Consider the following 18,712-nt stretch of genomic DNA (forward strand, 5'->3'; position numbering starts at 1 on the left):
CTTCTACTAATTATAAGACCAGCCTGCATAGTGAAACCTTCAGAAAATACTACCGAATGATTCTAAAATTCAAATTAGGGGCAGATTTCAAGGATAATTAGAAATAAGGACGTCCGACCAATCGCATAACGCCCTGCCTTTTTATTAAGAAAATTCTCGTGGCATGTGTTGAATGAAATTTACGGAAATTTATCACGAGATTTGATAAAATTAGGCGCGCGACGTGACAATCGTGGAGCGTCCCACGAGAATTTTGCTAACAAAAAGGCAGGGCGTTACACGATTGGTCGGCAGTCCTTGTTTTAAATTATCATTAAAATCTGAACCTAATTTGATTTTTAAAATCATTCAAACAATCAATCCAATACTAACCTGATCTGATCTGACCTAGTCCTATTGGGGTTAAAATAACCAAACCTGAACTGACCTTATACTATTAGGTTTAATTAACCAAAACTAATCCGACCTAACCTATTACTATTGGGTTTAAAATAACCAAACCTAATCTAACCTGACCTATTATTATTGGGTTTAAAATAACCAAACCTAATCTAACCTGACCTATTATTATTAGGTTTAAAATAACCAAACCTCAAATCATAAGTTTAATAGCATGCCTCTATTGTAGCATAACCTAACCCAACCGAACCAAACCTAACCAGACTGAACCTAACCCTAACCAAACTGAACCTAACCCTAACCAAACTGAACCTAACCCTAACCAAACTGAACCTAACCCAGGGTTCGTACGAAATTTTTACATTGAAAATCCCTGACTTTTCAGGTTATCCCTGACCAAATTTTGGCAATATCCCTGACCATTTTAAGGTGTTTACCAGAGCCCACTTCATCACTCCTGTTTCATATTTAGCATTGCTTGAAGCATGGTTTGATATACCAAACGAAATCCCTGACATATCCCTGACTTTTTAGGAAAAACTTTAAAATCTCTTGCTTATCCCTGACTTTTCCCCCTATTTTCCATATCCCTGACTTATCCAGGTTTTCCAGGTTATCCAGGTTCCGTACGAACCCAAACCCTAAATAAACCGAACCTAACATAATCAACAAGAAAATAAAAATATTTTATTTGCAAACTGTGCGGAAATGGGTTATGGTAAAAAATAGTGAACTAAAATTTCAATTTTAAAACTGTGCGTAAATGGGCCATAAAAAGTGTGCGGAATTGGGCTATGATTCTCGAAAATTGTGCGGAAATGGGCATCCTGATCAGAAACTTATGCAATACAGGGTGTTTCTGAAAAGTCTATCAGAAATTAACGGTGATGTTCTTTGGGCCATTTTAAGTCGAAAATGTTCTATGACATTTTGCCGTCCGAGCCGCTGTTTTCGTGTTATGATTTGAATGTCTTAGCGTTACTTTAGGAATGAAGTTTCTTAAAACGATTTAACTAGAATTAAGCTAAATTAATGACGATTAAAATAATAAAGATCAATTATATTTATTTAATTATTTAAGAAAAACCTCTTAATTGCGTCTCGACTCGGAGAGGTTTATTTTGGTTTCCCAAGTTGTGTTCATCATACGCTTCAATAAAAACGACTTTAATTTGAAATATTTTTTTATTGAACTAAACACATTGAAATCAGACATTTTTAAACCCTGAGTTGGAATGACTTCGCCCAGGCAAGTGTACAAGGTGGTTTAGTTATTCTGGGTCAAAGGGGCAAAAATTGTCCCTCATAAATTTTAATTCAATGCCGTTTCCCCCTTCAACTGATCAGCTTAAAGGTATTGGTAAAGATCTCATTGGCGGGTGGGTAAAAATTATTAGAATACGTCACATGCACCCCGTGACGCCAAGATCCAAAGACTGCATACGGAGCGGTACTCGACAACTAGTCCTTGTTTTTGGCGAGATTGCAGAACTAAATTTCTTCGAACCACGCCTTTCCTCGGTCATGTCCGTGGTTAAAAGCAGCTTAAATCGTTTTATCTCGAAAACTAGCACTTCAGGAAATAGCCTAATTCCTGATCAGCGCCACCTACCCATAGCGGCGACTTTGAGAACTACTGTAATCGACGAGCCAACCAGATGTTGCTAAAATCTGGTGACGTCACTGACGGGCACTCTCGGGGTCTGACCAAAAATTAGCCCGGTTTGAAGCTCGTTGAAGTTAATTTCAGGGTCATTATTTGAATTAAATAATGAAATAGGACTAAATCAGGCTCCAAACTTCTTTCTCGACAATATCCAACACTTATACCTAAAGGTAAAAACTTATTTTAAGGAGTTTTTGGAGCTTTTAAAGTAGTGCTACTCGCTAAGCCTTGGCGTGCTGCTTTAGATAAAATAAAGCGGGCTAATTTTTGGTCGGACCCCGAGAGTGCCCATTAGTGACGTCACCAGATTTTTAGCGACACCTGGTTGGCTTGCCGATTACAGTTGTTCTCAAAGTCGCCGCTATGGGTAGGTGGCGCTGATGAGTAATAAGGCGAATTGGCGCTGCGATCTTGACATATTTCAGTTAGTTATAAAAAAAGCCGCCAATGAATTCTTCACAATCCTTTTAACTAATTTATTTCTATTACAGCCGCATCTGCATCATAGTAGTATTTTATTACCGCTTGCGCAAATTGACCTCCAATAACTAATCCACTCTGTATAGCTGCTAATCAACCAGCTATCACAAATAAACGATTGAAAATAGAACCAACATCAACCAGCGACAATTAGGTTGCTTCTTTTAAAGGGAGGGTAAAGTGGAAAATCAAGTGATTTACAGTCGATTCTTCTACTAATTATGAAACCAATTTGCATAGTAAAACATCCAGGAAATACCTCCCATTGATTTTAAAATTCAAATTGGATAATTTTACACACCTTCGACCAATCGCGTAACGCCGTTTCCTTGTTAAAAAAACTTCCAGCACGAGCGAAGTGGCGAGACCATGGGAATTATGATAACAAGGCAGTATTTACGCGATTGGTCCGGAGGTGTAAAATTATCCATGAAATACCACAAACTAATTTTAATTTTAAAATAATTCGGAGGTATTTCCTGTTAGTTTCACTATACAGATTGGTCTTATAATTAGTGGAAGAATTTATAATATAATCGCTTGATTTTCCACTTCACCCTCCCTTTAAGCTCAGATCACCTAACCCCTGGATAGGCAACTAACTGAATAGGGAGCTAGGTTTGCTTAGAGCAACGCCTGACACTAGCGCTGTGCCGGCGAATGTTGTAAATTTTTCCACCAAACCCTTAAAACTCGCGCCATTTTGTTTTTTGAGAAGTAGAGGTCACCGATTACCCGATATGGAGAGAAAATCTGACTAAATTATAAAAGTGAGTAGAATTTCATTATTTATTTATTTTAGCCTCTCTCTCTGTCATTAAGGATTCATAAACGATCTATCAAGTTAATTTGTGTAAATATCACTCTGGTATTGTATATTATAAAGTCTGTTTAACGTTAAGCCTTGGCTAAAAAATATCCCGAACCATTACAGACGAATTTTTCTTTACGAGACATTTGGCCATAAATTGCTGTCGGTAGACGCGTGAATGCGCGTGCTACGCATTGCGATTTGTTAACGCGGGTTTAACAAGGCTTTGCCTGTCCATGGGTTAAATGGTCTGAGATTTAAGGTTAGTTTGAAGCATAGCCCACTCGATCACGCGCGTCACGACGCAAGCTGCATATAGCGCGAGCAGCGCAGCGTCCGGGAGCGCGGATCGAGTGGGCTGTGTTTGAAGAAAAGAGTCTTTATTTATTTATTTATTTAGAGACACTAACCTTATATTGAAAAATGATTTCAAAACATTTACAAATAAATTCCAGAAAATATTTTTTTTTCATTAATAACAATAAATCATTTAAGGAGAAAAAAAGCTCATTAATTAAATCTAGGAATGTGTTATACATATATTTTGAGCAACCATTTTCATTTCTTTTTTTTTTTTTTTTCATTCAAATATAGTAAATAATTACATGAATTGGTCATATTGGAATTCATATACTCTATTTAGTATTTACGGGATAATGAACCGAGATAACAAGTCGTCTTTAATTAATTATGGTCGTTAATTATCAGAAAATCATCAAAAAAAATTGCGAATTCGGTAGTCTAAATAAATTTAGACTGCGTTCGAAATAATCGCAGCCAATCAAAGGCTGTTAAATTCTTATTACAAAAACTATCAATAGACTAGTGGCAGCCCTTGTTATTTCTCTATTGAGTTTAATACAGTCAAACGTGTAATGCTGCCATTACTCTATTTCCATAAAAACTAAGGTTGGGAGGTTTGGTTACTTGTCTATAACGAATAATTCGATTGAATATCGAGACGAATAGGCGTAACCGTCTCGGTGTTCGTTCAAACCCAATTTTAATATTCGAACGGATATCGAATACCGACTTTACTATTTGATAAATATTCGACAACCGATTCCGCAAAGGGCCAAGGCCCAAATGAGGAACCCTTGGTATACTTCCGCTCCATGCAGAATAGTCAATTGTGAATGGCTAGTTCTCTATTAACGATGTCATTCAGATTGGCACATGGCTATTGGTCAAATTTAGGCTGAGATAAAGTTTTACTTTCAGGCTCAACTATAGTTTTTATCATCGACGATGTCATTTGGCCAATAGTAGGCCTTGATACTCGAGTATTCGCGAATATTAGACCCGAGTATTCGCGAATATTAGACCAGAGTATTCGCGAATATTAGACCAGAGTATTCGCGAATATTAGACCAGAGTATTCGCGAATATTAGACCAGAGTATTCGCGAATATTAGACCAGAGTATTCGCGAATATTAGACCAGAGTATTCGCGAATATTAGACCAGAGTATTCGCGAATATTAGACCAGAGTATTCGCGAATATTAGACCAGAGTATTCGCGAATATTAGACCAGAGTATTCGCGAATATTAGACCAGAGTATTCGCGAATATTAGACCAGAGTATTCGCGAATATTAGACCAGAGTATTCGCGAATATTAGACCCGAGTATTCGCGAATAATAGGCCTAAGTATTCGACGAGTATTAGATAAGGCTATATTTCGTTAAGCCTAATTATTCGATATTCGATTCAAAAATCAATATTCGTCTCGATATTTGGTATTTGATATTAATCCGCAAGCAGTGTTTTTTTTTCTTTTGAAACAGAGTTAGTAGTAGAAGTAGTTGCCAAAATTAGTAACTAAATTACTATATTTATTAGGACTGTTAAAATACGCGATTTAACATACTCTCAATTTTATAATAGCGCTAACTAAGTTTGAGTTTTACACATTTAAATTAAAGTAGCTATCAAAAACAGGCCTGATCAGAGGCGGCATGGGTTTCACGTTCTTTGGATTACTGATGGCTTCAAAATAGTGTGGTTCACCTTAATTCTAACTCATATTCGCTAACTTTGATTAAAAAAAAATTTATAGGTGTGTGCGGGTACCCGATACCCGAAGATTACCCGTTCGGGTAACGGCCCCGGGTAGTAAAAAATACTCCCTCACATAACCGGTACCATGCTCAAACAAGTTGTCGTGGGTACAAAAAATAGAAACCAGAGGGGGAACACCCACTGTCCAGTTTCGAAAGACTGAATTTTTAAGAATTCTCTGAAAACTGTTTCAAGGTGAAATTTAGTTCACATAGGGTGAAAGCTCCGTGATAGTTTCTTTCTGAGACAGACTTGAATCACCGCAGGCAGCGCGACACAACTCTACGCACCAATATCATCCCATTACCAGTATTCTGTGTTTATATAGTAAAACAAAGGAGAACCTAGGATTGAGATACTAAAAGGAATTTTTGAGGAACTTATTTATTTAACCCTAATTGCCCCTAAAAATTTTGGGTACCCACCCCGATAACTATTCCTCCTAACTTTTAATACCCGACAACCATTTTGCGGCTAAGCCTAATTACCAGAGAATATTTTTGACTACCCGAACACCCCGATTCGAAATTGAGAAATTACTACCCGCACACCTGTAAAAAATAAAAAATAAAGAAATGTAATGGAATTTAATTTAACAGAACGTGGTCCACGCGTATTTTAACAACCCTAATCCCTAAGAAATTACGAGAACCCGTGAATTCAGTTCATTATCTCTTCAACGTTAATTGCATGAATTGCAGGCAATATTTAGAGAACTTGTTGTATTTCTGGTCTAATTTCGTGATTATTTTGTTGGGAATGGTCAATATCTTCTCCTACGTCCGATTGTTCGTCTCTCGATGTTGTTTCGCTGCCATTATGGAATCTCTCCATGAATTTCTCGTCGAGAGTATTTAGTCGACTCAGTAACTCGGTTTTTTCTTCATCACTCCAATTAGCGAACCAATCGTTGAAGAGCTTCATGCGACATTGGAAAATGCTGGGTGGATGATCACTCATGTTCAGCTCCTTAAAGAGTAGAAAAAGCGAGCTAAATATCAATTGTATCGCTTCAAACTAGCAACTATCGCTACTAAAAAGGGTAGCAAACAAGTTACAGCTTGTAAAATAGGATGTGGTTTAGTTTAAACAAATATCCATAGTCGAGGCATGGATAAAGAATGCGCGTGAGGAAATAGGATAGGCAACTCCCTATCTCGGACGACAGCTTATTCTGTATATACTCTGTTACAACATCGGTTGTCAGCACGCGCAAAGCTCATTCTCTATGTAATCTAGCCTTGCGCGTGCTGACAAGAGACAAAAAACTTGAGGATCTTCAGGGTTTAAAATATCCGCGAGTTTTTTTAGCTCGAGTGCAATTATTATGGATTTATTAGATAAGAGATATTTTAGGTTTAATTTTTATTACCTTGAGTGAGTCGGGGAGAGCATTTTCGTCATTGACTTCATCGTTGTGTTGCGAGAATTTCTCGATTAGCGTGAGTAAGAAGTCGTCTTTCTGAACTTCGCTGTATTCGGCGAACCATTGCACCAAATAGTCAAGTTGTTCGGGTTTCGAAGGTGGGCCTCGAGGCGCCATTCTTTGTACAAAATTAATATCTTCCTAGAGTTGAAAAATTAGGAAACCATTAAAAATAAGGAACAAAACCACGTGACTCTCTCTCTCTCTCTAAACTACAGGTTTCAAGCAGTGGTGTGCGAGTACTCGTTAAGTTCGAGTATCGAGTCGTGTACTCCGCTCGATACTCGATAACAAGACATTGAGATACTCGAGAAAGATTACAGTAGCTTTTTAACTTCTTAAAGGGAGGGTGAAGTAGAAAATCAAGTGATTTTTTATCGATTCTTCTACCAATTTTAAGACCAGTCTGCATAGTGAAACATTCAGGAAATACTTCCGAATGATTTTAAAATTCAAATTAGGTTCAGATTTTAAGGATAATTTTAAACAAGGACTGCCGACCAATCGCGTAACGCGCCCTGCCTTCCAGTTAACAAAATTCTCGTGGCACGCTCCATGTCTCGCGCCACGATTGTCACGTCGCGAGCAAATTTTATCAAATCTCGCGATAAATTTCATTCGACACGGATATCGAACGTGCCACGAGAATTTTGTTAACAAAAAGGGCGGGCGTTGCGTGATTGGTCGGCAGTCCTTGTTTAAAATTATCCTTAAAATCTGAACCTAATTTGAATTTTAAAATCATTCAGAATTAAGTATTTCCTGAATGTTTGACTATGCAGGCTGGTCTTATAATTAGTTGAAGAATCGATAAAAAATCACTTGATTTTCCACTTCACCCTCCCTTTAAATACTCGAATCCGAGGCTTATAACCGAGGGGTCCGTCATTGCCAAAAAATCCCGTATGCTCGGGGAAAAATCCAAAAACAAATCCAAAATTCAAAAAGGATTTTATTTTTTGAAAAATTCGAAGATCTTTCAATTTTATAAAATTATGTAAAAAATCCAAAAAAAAACCAAAATACCGAAATTATTTTCAGAAATCCAAAATAACATGTTAAATCCGGGAGTGTGTTCGTATTTTTTTTTTGAAATCCAAAATTTTGGGAAAATCCACAAAAAAATCCAAAATTTTGTGAAAATCCACAAAAAAATCCAAAATTTTGGGAAAATCCACAAAAAAATCCAAAATTTTGTGAAAATCCACAAAAAAATCCAAAATTTTGTGAAAATCCACAAAACAATCCAAAATTTTGTGAAAATCCACAAAACAATCCAAAATTTTGTGAAAATCCACAAAAAAATCCAAAATTTTGTGAAAATCCACAAAAAAATCCAAAATTTTGTGAAAATCCACAAAAAAATCCAAAATTTTGTGAAAATCCACAAAACAATCCAAAATTTTGTGAAAATCCACAAAACAATCCAAAATTTTGTGAAAATCCACAAAACAATCCAAAATTTTGTGAAAATCCACAAAACAATCCAAAATTTTGTGAAAATCCACAAAACAATCCAAAATTTTGTGAAAATCCACAAAACAATCCAAAATTTTGTGAAAATCCACAAAACAATCCAAAATTTTGTGAAAATCCACAAAACAATCCAAAATTTTGTGAAAATCCACAAAACAATCCAAAATTTTGTGAAAATCCACAAAACAATCCAAAATTTTGTGAAAATCCACAAAACAATCCAAAATTTTGTGAAAATCCACAAAACAATCCAAAATTTTGTGAAAATCCACAAAACAATCCAAAATTTTGTGAAAATCCACAAAACAATCCAAAATTTTCAAATTCGCAAATCCAGGAAGACGATACAAATTACAGTTAAAAATACAAAATCCTAAAAAAATACGAAATCCCAAAACAAATAACGAAATCCCGAAAAAATACAAAATTCCATGAAAAAATTCAAAAACACAACGGTTTTTTTGAAAATCCTACAGGATTTTGGATTTTTATAAAAAATCGACAAATCCATTTAAAAAAAAAATACGTAAAAATCCGAGGGTTTTAAAAATCCCGTACGTTTTTTTTTTCGAATGACGGACTCCTCGCTTATAACTATAGCAGACGATGAGCTCATGCGAATTGCCGAATTTATTTTGAAAATCACCTGTTTAATGTTTAAATGATCACTAACAATCATTTGAACTAGTTAGATATTAGATAATTTAACATCTTCGTTATTTTCTAGAAATTTACAAAATTAATACTCGACAAGCACTACCAACGAGATATACAAAAATATGGTGATATAAAACATTTCTTTATATTTTTATCAACAGTTTTATAGCTATTCTTCGCTTATCAGTTATTAGATAAACTAAATTCAGGTACTTTTTATGTAAATGAGAAATCATCACCATCAATACATTACTGAAAGAACTATATCATGTAGCGCCATCTAACGCAGTATCAGTTTAGTATCATCAAGAAGTGATATCTAGTTTATTAGGGAGAAGGTTTAAGATGCCTAAGTATTCGCGCGCCATAATCCCAGTCCCCCTTTCAAAATACAAGGGGGGGCGTAAAAGGAGGCCGGGCTATTTCGCCTCTACTCAGTCGGAAAATATGATTGTAATTTTCGTCATTCGTGTCGCGCTGACGTGAGTTTTCAAGAACCAATGAGATGCATGCTGGTTGTAATTTAGAGGCGGGGATTAACTTCAGACAGGCTACGTTTGGACTGGAGATAAAGCAAGAAATGAGGCGAATTAGTACCTTCTCCCTAATAAACTAAATATCACTTCTTGGTATCATCATGGATAAAGAATGCGCTTGAGGAAATTCGTTTTAACGCTATAGGATAGGCAACTCCTTATCTCGGTCGACAGCTTATTCTGTATTTACTTCGTTACAACATCGGTTGTCAGCACGCGCAAACCTAGGTCTCTATGTAATCTAGCTTTGTACGTGCTGACAAGAGATAAAAAATTTCAGGATTTAAAATATCCGCGAATTTTTTAGCTCGAGTGCACGGACCTCTAGGCCTTAGTTTCAAATACATGTAGTAGGCTGTAGGCAATTTCACGTGTATTTCAAACTAAGGCCTAGAGGTCCGTGCACTCGAGCTACAAAAAACTCGCGGATATTTTAAATTCTGAAGTTTTTCGTCTTTTGTCAGCATGTACAAAGCTAGGTGACGTAGAGACCTTGCTTTGAGCGTTCTGACAACCGATGTTGTAACAGAGTATATACAGAATAAGCTGTCGTTCGAGATAGGGTGCTGCCTATCCTATAGCGTCGTAAAAATAAATTTCCTCACGCGAATTCTTTATCCATGTTAGAAGTGCGGTATCATACATGCCTAGCTATAATAAACGACAGAATTTAAACATCCAATAATGGAACGAGCAAGCAGACTGGAATCACCACGTGTGTTTGCAATGTCATCAAGTGCAGCAATTTTTTTACATTTTCGATTCCTTTTAAAGGAATAGCGAACTGATTTAAAAATTATCTCAAATCTAAAGAAAACCTTACTTTTTTTGAGAGTTTAAACTCTTCTGATTCCAAAAATATGCTTAATAAATATTTAAATATGAGGCAAAACACAGAAAAAACACTTCGAAAACTTGAAATTTGGGGGGCAAAAGCAAATTTGGTAGAAGATATTTGGCGGGTTTTTCTCCTTGCTACGTCACTCACGGCATCTCGCGGAAAAGCCAAGCCCGAGCGCCCGAGACTCCCGAGCCTACTAATGCAGCGCGAATCTGAATAAAATAGGCTTACCGCGGCGCTGAGACACTAACAGGCGTCAAGTGAGCGACATCTAGAGAGAAAATTTCTCTTTACTACGTCATCAAACGAAACAAATTTTAGCTAGGCCTTTTCCAAACACAAAACTTCGATTGCAATTTTATAAATTGCTACGAAACCAAATACAAAAGTAAACATATCATAATAAACTAGATTTTTCAAGCATTTGTTTCGAATTTTAAGTTTGTGGATGACGAAAATGATGGCACTAACTCTTTAAATACGAAATTTGGAAATACTTGGCGAAAACTTTATTTTTGGCAGCCCTGTCTTTAGATACCTTAGATACACTTAATACGCATAACATTTCGGCTGATCCGAGTTTCGAAATAATAATTGCAATTTTAAGCTCACAGGCGTTCAAAATACACCCAAAAGTACTCAGAGATAACGCAAAAAGTGACAAACCTACGACTGTAGAGTCACAATTTGTTCAATGTAGGAATTAACGAAATTGCAATCGATAACTCTGAGGGCTTGAAAGAACTTGTCACGCTGCTGACAATCCCAATCTTTGAACCAATTGGTGAAGAGCCTCAACTGACAGCTGAAAATGTCACCAACACTTTTATTGTCAACGTTCAAATTGCTCAGTTGCGACACGAGTGATTCAATGTTTTGCGGGTTTGCGCTATCGACTAGTTTCTCTAGGAAAGACACTTTCTGTTCATTGTTCCAATGGCAAAACCAGTGAATTACGCACGCGCTTTCCAGGTCACCATCTATTCCCATATGTTCAACCTAGAAAGAAAGAAAACAAGTTGGGAAACCAAAATAAACCTCTCCGAGTCGAGACGCAATTAATTAAGAGGTTTTTCTTAAATATTTAAATAAATATAATTGATATTAATTATTTTAATCGGCAGTAATTTACCTTAATGATAATTAAATCGTTTTAAGAAACTTTATTCCTAAAATCATTCTAAACTTAGCTATTGTTGACGTTTCAATTCAAGCGTATGCCTCTTTAAGAATTGTTGGAAATTTAGGGTATATAAGGCGACTACGCAATTACTTAAGAGGTTTTTCTTAAATAATTAAATAAATATAACTGATATTAATTATTTTAATCGGCAGAAATTTAGCTTAATTATAGTTAAATCGTTTTAAGAAACTTTATTCCTAAAATCATTTTAAACATAGCTATTGTTGACGTTTGAATTCAAGCGTATGCCTCTTTTACAATGCTTGGAAATTTAGGGTATATAAGGCGACTAGCTGTTAGCCGCGGCGTCGCTCGCGTGTAATAAGAACTTCCATGAAAATGTTATAAAGATTGGGTAGATTTTACTGATGACTAATATTTTTGTAGCACCCTGGGAGCGAAGGCACTCGGCGTTGCCCGTCAGCCCGACGAGAAATTTTTTTGAATTTTCATGCGGACATTATTCCATAAAGAAGGGTTTTTAAGTTTTTGGCCGCCATTTAAAAAGATGGCAACAAATCGAACCCAAAAGACCATCACTTACCATTCCAATCACTCACAACCATTTGTGGATCTATGGCGGGATTAAGACCCTGAAACATAGCCTAACTTATTCCGCGAAATCCTGATTAACGTAGGTTTAGGAGGACGAGGAAGATAGGGCAACAGCGAGGGGAGTGTGGAAATCCCTTCATAGGCAAAGCTTAGATTATTATTATTATTGGACGTTTTGGAAAAAGTGTACGGGATTTCGGAATCCCATTTGTTTTCGTCGGATTTTGTTAGATTTCGAAATTCGATAACATCCAATGGATTTCGTCGCATTTTGAGATTCCCGGTGATTTCGACGGATTTCGCTTTATTTCCCGTGATTTCCTCGGATTTTATAATTTATTTTTATTTCATGATTTAGTTTTTTTTTTGTGATTTTTTTTATTTTGTAATGAGTTTCGCCATTTCTTTACTGATTCTGTGATTTCTTTGTTTATTTTGAGATTTTTTTTGGTTGATTTTGTGAATTTTTCCCTGATTATGTGATTTCTTCACTGACTTTGTGATTTCGTTACTATAATTTCGGATTTTTTTATGAGATTTCGAAATCAGCAAAAATATGTTTGACTTCTTTCCGGATTTCTGATTTTGTAATTGATTTCGGATTTCATAAGTTGGATTTCGCGAGTAACGTATGGGATTTCGTTAATGACCGACCCCTCGGGCAACAGGGTTTGTACAAAATTTTTGGAATGAAATTCCCTGACTTTTCCAGGTTTTCCCTGACTAAACTCCACAGTTTTCCCTGACTAAACTCCACAGTTTTCCCTGACTAAACTCCACAGTTTTCCCTGACTAAACTCCACAGTTTTCCCTGACTAAACTCCACAGTTTTCCCTGACTAAACTCCACAGTTTTCCCTGACTAAACTCCACAGTTTTCCCTGACTAAACTCCACAGTTTTCCCTGACTAAACTCCACAGTTTTCCCTGACTAAACTCCACAATTTTCCCTGACCATTTTCAATAACTTACATGGCGTAAAATAAAGGGTGAGGCTATTGCCACAAAATGTGCAAGGGAGTATATGTGGCAACCCTTACCGAAAATACCACCTCTAAAACACGTCTTAGGTTGGGCTGAAGATGTTTTTTAGAGGTTTTTTTTCGGTAAGGGAATGGCACGGTGACTATTGGCACACACACACACAAAATGTATAATGGAGTGTGTCAATCCTAACAGTGCTATACTATTGGCACACAAAATACAAGTGCATACACGCACATTTGTACCTATGCCAAGTTAATTAAATTTTTCCATTTAGACAAAAGTTCACAGGTTCTTCAATCTATATCTATATAAATCCTATATAAAGTCCTGACTGACTGATTGACTGACTGATAATCAACGCCCAGCCCAAACCGCTTGCCCTAGAAGGCTGAAAATTTGCAGGAACGTTACTCATAAGTAGTAGGTGCGTACTAAGAAAGATTTTTCCAATCCGCCGCCATATTAATAAATGGCGCCCAGAAATATAAAAAATCTTCTCTATGCAACAAAGTTCGCGCTTTTCAACCGATTTCACAAATGTTTAGTACACTGCATGGTTTCCTTTAACCTATAGACGGGCTGAATAGTATTTTGGGTTCCATTTATTGCCATCTTTTTAAATGGCGGCCAAAAACTTAAAAACCCTTCTTTATGGAATAATGTCCGCGTGAAAAGTAATAAAAAGTATCCCGACGGGCTGACGGACTGTGCCGAGTGCCTTCGCTCCTAGGGGGCTCCAAAAATATTAGTCGAATCAGTAAAATCTACCCATTCTTTATATCATTTTGATGGAAGTTCTTATTACACGCGAGTGACGTCGCGGGTAACAGCTAGTCCTGTATAAATATTTCAGATGTCTGGGGTCACTATTTTCAAGGTTCATTCAGAAATGTCCAATAAAATTATTTGCTTATTTTCTGATCCAATTAACCTTGACAGGCGGGCCACCGTACTGATAGGCCCATCACTATTGACACACACAAAATGTGACTTTCTATCTTAATGTAAAAATTTAATTAACTTGTTCAAGGGGTACAAGTGGCTGTGTGGGAATAGTTGATTGGCTACTGCCACACATTGTGTGAGAATAGCTGATTGGCTACTGCCACACATTGTGTGGGAATAGCTGATTGGCTACTGCCACACATTGTGCAGAGGCTATTCCCACACAATGTGTGGCAGCAGTGCAAGAGTAGTTATTGTTATAAAAATAAGCCAACTACTTCGTTTAAATTTAACTTTAAGTAAGTTAAATATTATAAAGCGAATTTGGGGCTAACTCAAATCTCAGACAACACATTTTCTGGTCACCCTGATACTGTTATCTAAACTTTTCTCTGACCTTTCAGGTCCATTTTAAATTTTCCTGATTTTTCCCTGACCTTTTAGGCCCATTTTCAATTTCCCTGACTTTTCGAGAATTTCCAGGTAGTGTACGAACCCTGGGCAAGGTTTTGTTTTCCAGAATCTCTTGCTTTACTTCTAAGAGAATCCCCAAACATAACATCACCCACAAAATAGCCTAACTTTATGTACTAGTGGAACACTCCAACGCTCTATTATAACTTTATCCATTGATTACTTCGGGAATTTCCAAGAATACCACCCACCTCTCAGATTTTATTGTGGTTTGGTTTTTTGGAAAGTATATGAGGTGAGAAAAATTATGGCGTAAAAATTTTTCACCGGAAATGAATAGGAAAAAAGTTATAGCAAAAAGAAAATTTGGAAAAGGCCCCCTATCTATGCATATACGGAGGGTGCCGGGACCCTATGAAAGGTGTAAACCACAAGAGATATTAAAATTTTGGAAAAGGCGTGCAATTTAAACGGAACCAAACCTAACCTAACCTAACCTAACAAAACCTAACCTAACCTAACCTAACAAAACCAAACAAAACCTAACCTAACAAAACCAAACAAAACCTAACCTATAGTAATGTAGGGTTGTTATGTAATAAAATAATGAGTTTCTAAATGAAATTTCCTTTAAATAAATGGAACAAAAATTAAATTAGCCACCATGCTACCGGATCGCTGAAATCTAGGGTGATCTTGAGGCAATATTTATCTCTAGTTTTGGTATACGCGCGCGCTGGGACCCTCCGTATATGCATAGATAGGGGGCCTTTTCCAAATTTTCTTTTTGCTCTAACTTTTTTCCTATTCATTTCCGGTGAAAAATTTTTACGCCATAATTTTTCTTACCTCATATACTTTCCAAAAAACCAAACCACAATAAAATCTGAGAGGTGGGTGGTATTCTTGGAAATAGCCATTACTTCTTTTATATTAATGCAAATTTAACTGAAACAAAAATTAACTTACCTAAATGAGTTTATGTTTAAGGCCTAACCGGTGAAATCACAAGCACTACACGAAGACGTCGGTGACGAAGTTCAAAAAAAACCTTGACGGACTGGCAACTTGGCAAGCAACTTCTTGTTAGTGCGAGCATAGCCCACTCGATCACGCGCATCACGACGCAAGCTGCTCTCGCTATAGAAGCCCGACCAAAGAATTCAGTTTACATGTATAAGCGCGACTTTTGAAAAAATTTCCCAGTCACCGAAAATTAACATTAAGTTCTATGGGAGGAATTCGGTTTTTTGGCCAGATCCTTTGCCCTATTGATCCAAATGACCTAAATTTTAATGAGACGTGTGTTTCGACGTGTTTTATTATTCTAAAAAGGATTCAAGCTTCTAGAGTGGATATTTTTTTTTATAAAAATTATTTTCAAAAGTCAAAATGATGGGTTCACTGCTAGGACTGAATATATCCTCGGATCTACTGGTCCAAATGTCCGGAAATTTTAATGAGAGGTGTGTTACAATCTATTCTATTATATTAAAAAGGATTCAAGCTTTGAAAATGGATAATTATTTTAATAAAAATTAATCTATAATGTCATAATTGTGAATTAAGTACTTAATGCACAATATCTTTGGATCTACTGGTCCAAATGTCCTGAAAACTTAATGAGAGGTGTGTATCGTTACAATCTATTATATATAAAAATGGTTAAAAAATTTCATAATTAACTAGCTTTACAGAACAATTATTTTAGCACTTCACTCCCTTTTCAAGATTCAAACTCTCGTTTAAGCATCCCCTATACGCGTACGTGTAGCCACCTTTGACAATGCATTGGTCTAATGCACTGTGGAAGGTAGCTACACGTACGCGTTTAGGGGATGCATAAACTCTCCCCCCTTCGGAGGTCCAAGAAGAAAAAGTTCCCTCACAGCAAAGAGAATATAATGGAGGAGTGGAACCTCCCCCGCTTCACAAGCATAAATAGTTATGTCTCGCCTAAATTATACTAGCGGTACGAGGGAGTTTCCGGCTCAGTCGCGCCACCTACGATATCATTTAATGTCTCAAACGGAAATGCCTCGGTACTGCGCGTTGAAGATGCGCGGTAGAATAGAGTGACAAGTTTTGCCCCATTTTCCACTCCTCCCCTATATTCTCTTTGCTCACAGCGATCCTCTTCTTGTTCAATGACATGCTAAAATAAAGCTTCTGTGTGGTGCTTTGTTTTAGCATTTGTCAACTTTTCTTGAAGATCATATCATTTCTTATTTTGACGATAGACTTTATATTTTAATCGATTATATTTTTAAATGTCTTTTTCAAAAGTCGCGCTTATACATGTAAACTGAATTCTTTGATCGGGCGCGAGCAGCTCGAGCCGTGATGCGCGTGATTGAGTGGGATATGAATGACGTTAAAGAAGTGACGTCTGCTAGTTTAATCTCATTAGTACTTACGTGGCATATGCCTTTGCAAGCGAGTGTGGGGAACGGCAACTTCGGTAAGAGTTTTTTCCTATTTAAAGTTAATATTTAAATATATGTTAAGAAGACTATTTAAAAACTAATAAGGTAACTGAGAAATACTAGAATAAGGTAAATCTAAATTATTTTATTAAGCACATTTCGCAAAACGTTTTGTTATGTATTCGTGTGAAAGCCCAGTTAATAAATGCAACTTGCTTTGATGCATGTTCAATTACCTCAGTTATTTCAATTATATCAGGTATTCTGGAATTATAAAAAGCATTAATTGATTCATTGGTGCTGGACTTATAACTAATAATTTGGTCCGCGCATAAAGTTAGGAATAGTTTGCGTAGCCCTAATCTATTATCATCCTTGTTACAATTGTGATACCAATCAATCAGAGACCTTCATAAACGAAGAACCAGTTCTATTGTCTCTGATCTAAATGCGCGTTGAAATTAATGGTGGAATTTTAATTGTTAAAGGGATTTGAAGATGTCTACTTATCAATCGTACCAAGATTTTATCCAACAAAATGAAGATCGCGACGGAGTTCGTTTCAGTTGGAACGTTTGGCCTTCTAGTCGCTTGGAAGCCACTCGTCTGGTTGTTCCCTTGGGCTGTTTGTTTACACCCTTAAAAGAACGCCTCGATCTACCCCCCATTGTCTATGATCCTGTTCTTTGCACCAGGACAACGTGCAGAGCCATCTTGAACCCAATTTGGTAAGATAAAGTAGTTTAAAAGGAACAACTAGTGTATTTAATTGGTGAAAGGCTTTAATGACGTCATTTTGGAAGCTTTTTGCTAATTACTAGCGCCTAAAACTTAAAATTACAACCGCCACCTCTCGGCAAAATTGCGAGATATTCCATTATGGCGTTATTGATAGTTATCCATGTCTTACTGTTAATAAAAGCAATATATTTTTTTTTCAGCCAAGTTGATTACAGATCAAAGTTGTGGGTTTGTAATTTTTGTTTCCAGCGCAACCAGGCAAGTACTTTTCTCATATTTCTAATTCCACCTTATTCTTGATGCGCGTGCCAAGGCTTAACGCGAGAACATTTTTAACTGAAAAATCTGGGTGAATGTGACGCGTCGTCTGCTTCAGAGTCCAAAAAGGCCCAGATTTGTCAGTTTAAATTGTGCTATAATATTTTAAAAAGGCCCCTTCGCATAAACGCTATTGCGGTCGCGATGATTCCTAGAACTTAATCCCTGGCGTTAAGAAAATTTAGGACAAAGATAAAAAATGTAACAAAGTTTTGATATTGCTTTTATTGAAGAAACGGTATTTAAAGTTTTTTAAATTTCCCTGAATTTTACTAAAAATTATGTTTCCCATCAAACAAGTCTCTGCTGGGATTTAGTTTAAGCAAATGCCACTAGACGCTCCCATAATGGAGGGGTGCAAAAAGGCTTAGCAAAGGCTAGTTTTAGCTCCGCCCTCACGGACAAGTTCTGATCAGCTCCAGCCTTTGGGAAAGTAAAATTTGTGTTAGGGGTGACACAGGGGCCAATATTTGTTTTAAGAGGAGTACAATTGGCGCCTGAACAACACTTTTGCGCCTATTTTTCTTATAAATAATCCATAAGAAAAGCAACGAAACCTTCTAGGGTTTAATTTCTTCCCTACACTTCATTAACCCTTTTACTTTGAAACTGCTTTTTTGAATTATCTCCAACTTTCTTTAATTGCGATAATAATTACAAATAGCCTTGCATCAATTAACGAAGATAAAAATAACAAGGTTAATAATAGTGACGTCGAATTGAAAAGTTGAATGCCTTGATTGGCATTCATCATCATAAGTGAATAGAGGAAAATTTCTGGTTGGGTTAC

The 18,712-nt window shown here is 36.6% G+C and overlaps 3 protein-coding genes across 8 annotated transcripts in view; 1 reads left to right on the forward strand and 2 right to left on the reverse strand.

Annotated features, from left to right (window-relative positions):
• Positions 1-1,565: 1,565 nt before the first annotated feature.
• Positions 1,566-15,561, reverse strand: LOC149594098 (uncharacterized protein C14orf119-like). Of its 3 annotated transcripts, none has more exons than XM_089861383.1 (4): positions 15,407-15,561; positions 10,984-11,353; positions 6,791-6,985; positions 1,566-6,387 (listed from the first exon to the last, which is right to left on the reverse strand). In XM_089861383.1, exons 3-4 carry the CDS (start codon positions 6,959-6,961, stop codon positions 6,127-6,129), a joined length of 432 nt encoding a protein of 143 aa, XP_089717509.1. In that variant the 5' UTR covers positions 6,962-6,985; positions 10,984-11,353; positions 15,407-15,561; the 3' UTR covers positions 1,566-6,126. The 3 variants fall into 3 exon arrangements, with proteins under 3 accessions (XP_089717509.1, XP_089717508.1, XP_089717510.1); XM_089861382.1 differs by having other exon boundaries at positions 11,021-11,353; positions 15,407-15,560; XM_089861384.1 differs by lacking the exon at positions 10,984-11,353 and having other exon boundaries at positions 15,407-15,485.
• Positions 10,184-14,226, reverse strand: LOC149594099 (uncharacterized protein C14orf119-like). Its single transcript, XM_089861280.1, has 3 exons — positions 14,155-14,226; positions 11,039-11,353; positions 10,184-10,297 (listed from the first exon to the last, which is right to left on the reverse strand). Exons 1-3 carry the CDS (start codon positions 14,224-14,226, stop codon positions 10,184-10,186), a joined length of 501 nt encoding a protein of 166 aa, XP_089717406.1.
• Positions 15,562-16,766: 1,205 nt separating the features above from the next.
• Sec23 (transport protein Sec23) overlaps positions 16,767-18,712 on the forward strand; it is a 30,777-nt gene continuing 28,831 nt past the window's right edge. For 3 of the 4 annotated variants that reach the window (XM_089861378.1, XM_089861379.1, XM_089861380.1), the window contains exons 1-3: positions 17,101-17,122; positions 17,352-17,591; positions 17,805-17,862. In XM_089861378.1, the coding sequence (XP_089717504.1) occupies positions 17,362-17,591; positions 17,805-17,862 (288 nt within the window). In that variant the 5' untranslated portion in view covers positions 17,101-17,122; positions 17,352-17,361. Of the gene's footprint in view, positions 16,899-17,100; positions 17,123-17,351; positions 17,592-17,804; positions 17,863-18,712 lie in introns of those variants that run through there. The other variant, XM_089861381.1, reaches the window with a different exon arrangement.

Source organism: Phalangium opilio, unplaced genomic scaffold (genome assembly GCF_054372755.1).
Source record: "Phalangium opilio isolate 3A_F unplaced genomic scaffold, DU_Popi_V2 ptg000390l_1, whole genome shotgun sequence".
NCBI lineage: Eukaryota > Metazoa > Arthropoda > Arachnida > Opiliones > Phalangiidae > Phalangium > Phalangium opilio.

Excerpts from the sequence above, each read along its gene's own strand:
- LOC149594099 (XM_089861280.1), bottom strand. The coding sequence starts at position 14,226 with ATGTGTGGCAGTAGCCAATCAGCTATTCCCACACAATGTGTGGCAGTA. Across the intron at positions 11,354-14,154 it reads ATCAGCTATTCTCACACAAT|GTTGAACATATGGGAATAGA; the intron begins GTGTGGCAGTAG and ends CTTTCTTTCTAG. Across the intron at positions 10,298-11,038 it reads ATTCCTACATTGAACAAATT|TTCGCTATTCCTTTAAAAGG; the intron begins GTGACTCTACAG and ends TTTTTAAATCAG.
- LOC149594098 (XM_089861383.1), bottom strand. The coding sequence starts at position 6,961 with ATGGCGCCTCGAGGCCCACCTTCGAAACCCGAACAACTTGACTATTTG. Across the intron at positions 6,388-6,790 it reads CTCTCCCCGACTCACTCAAG|GAGCTGAACATGAGTGATCA; the intron begins GTAATAAAAATT and ends CTACTCTTTAAG.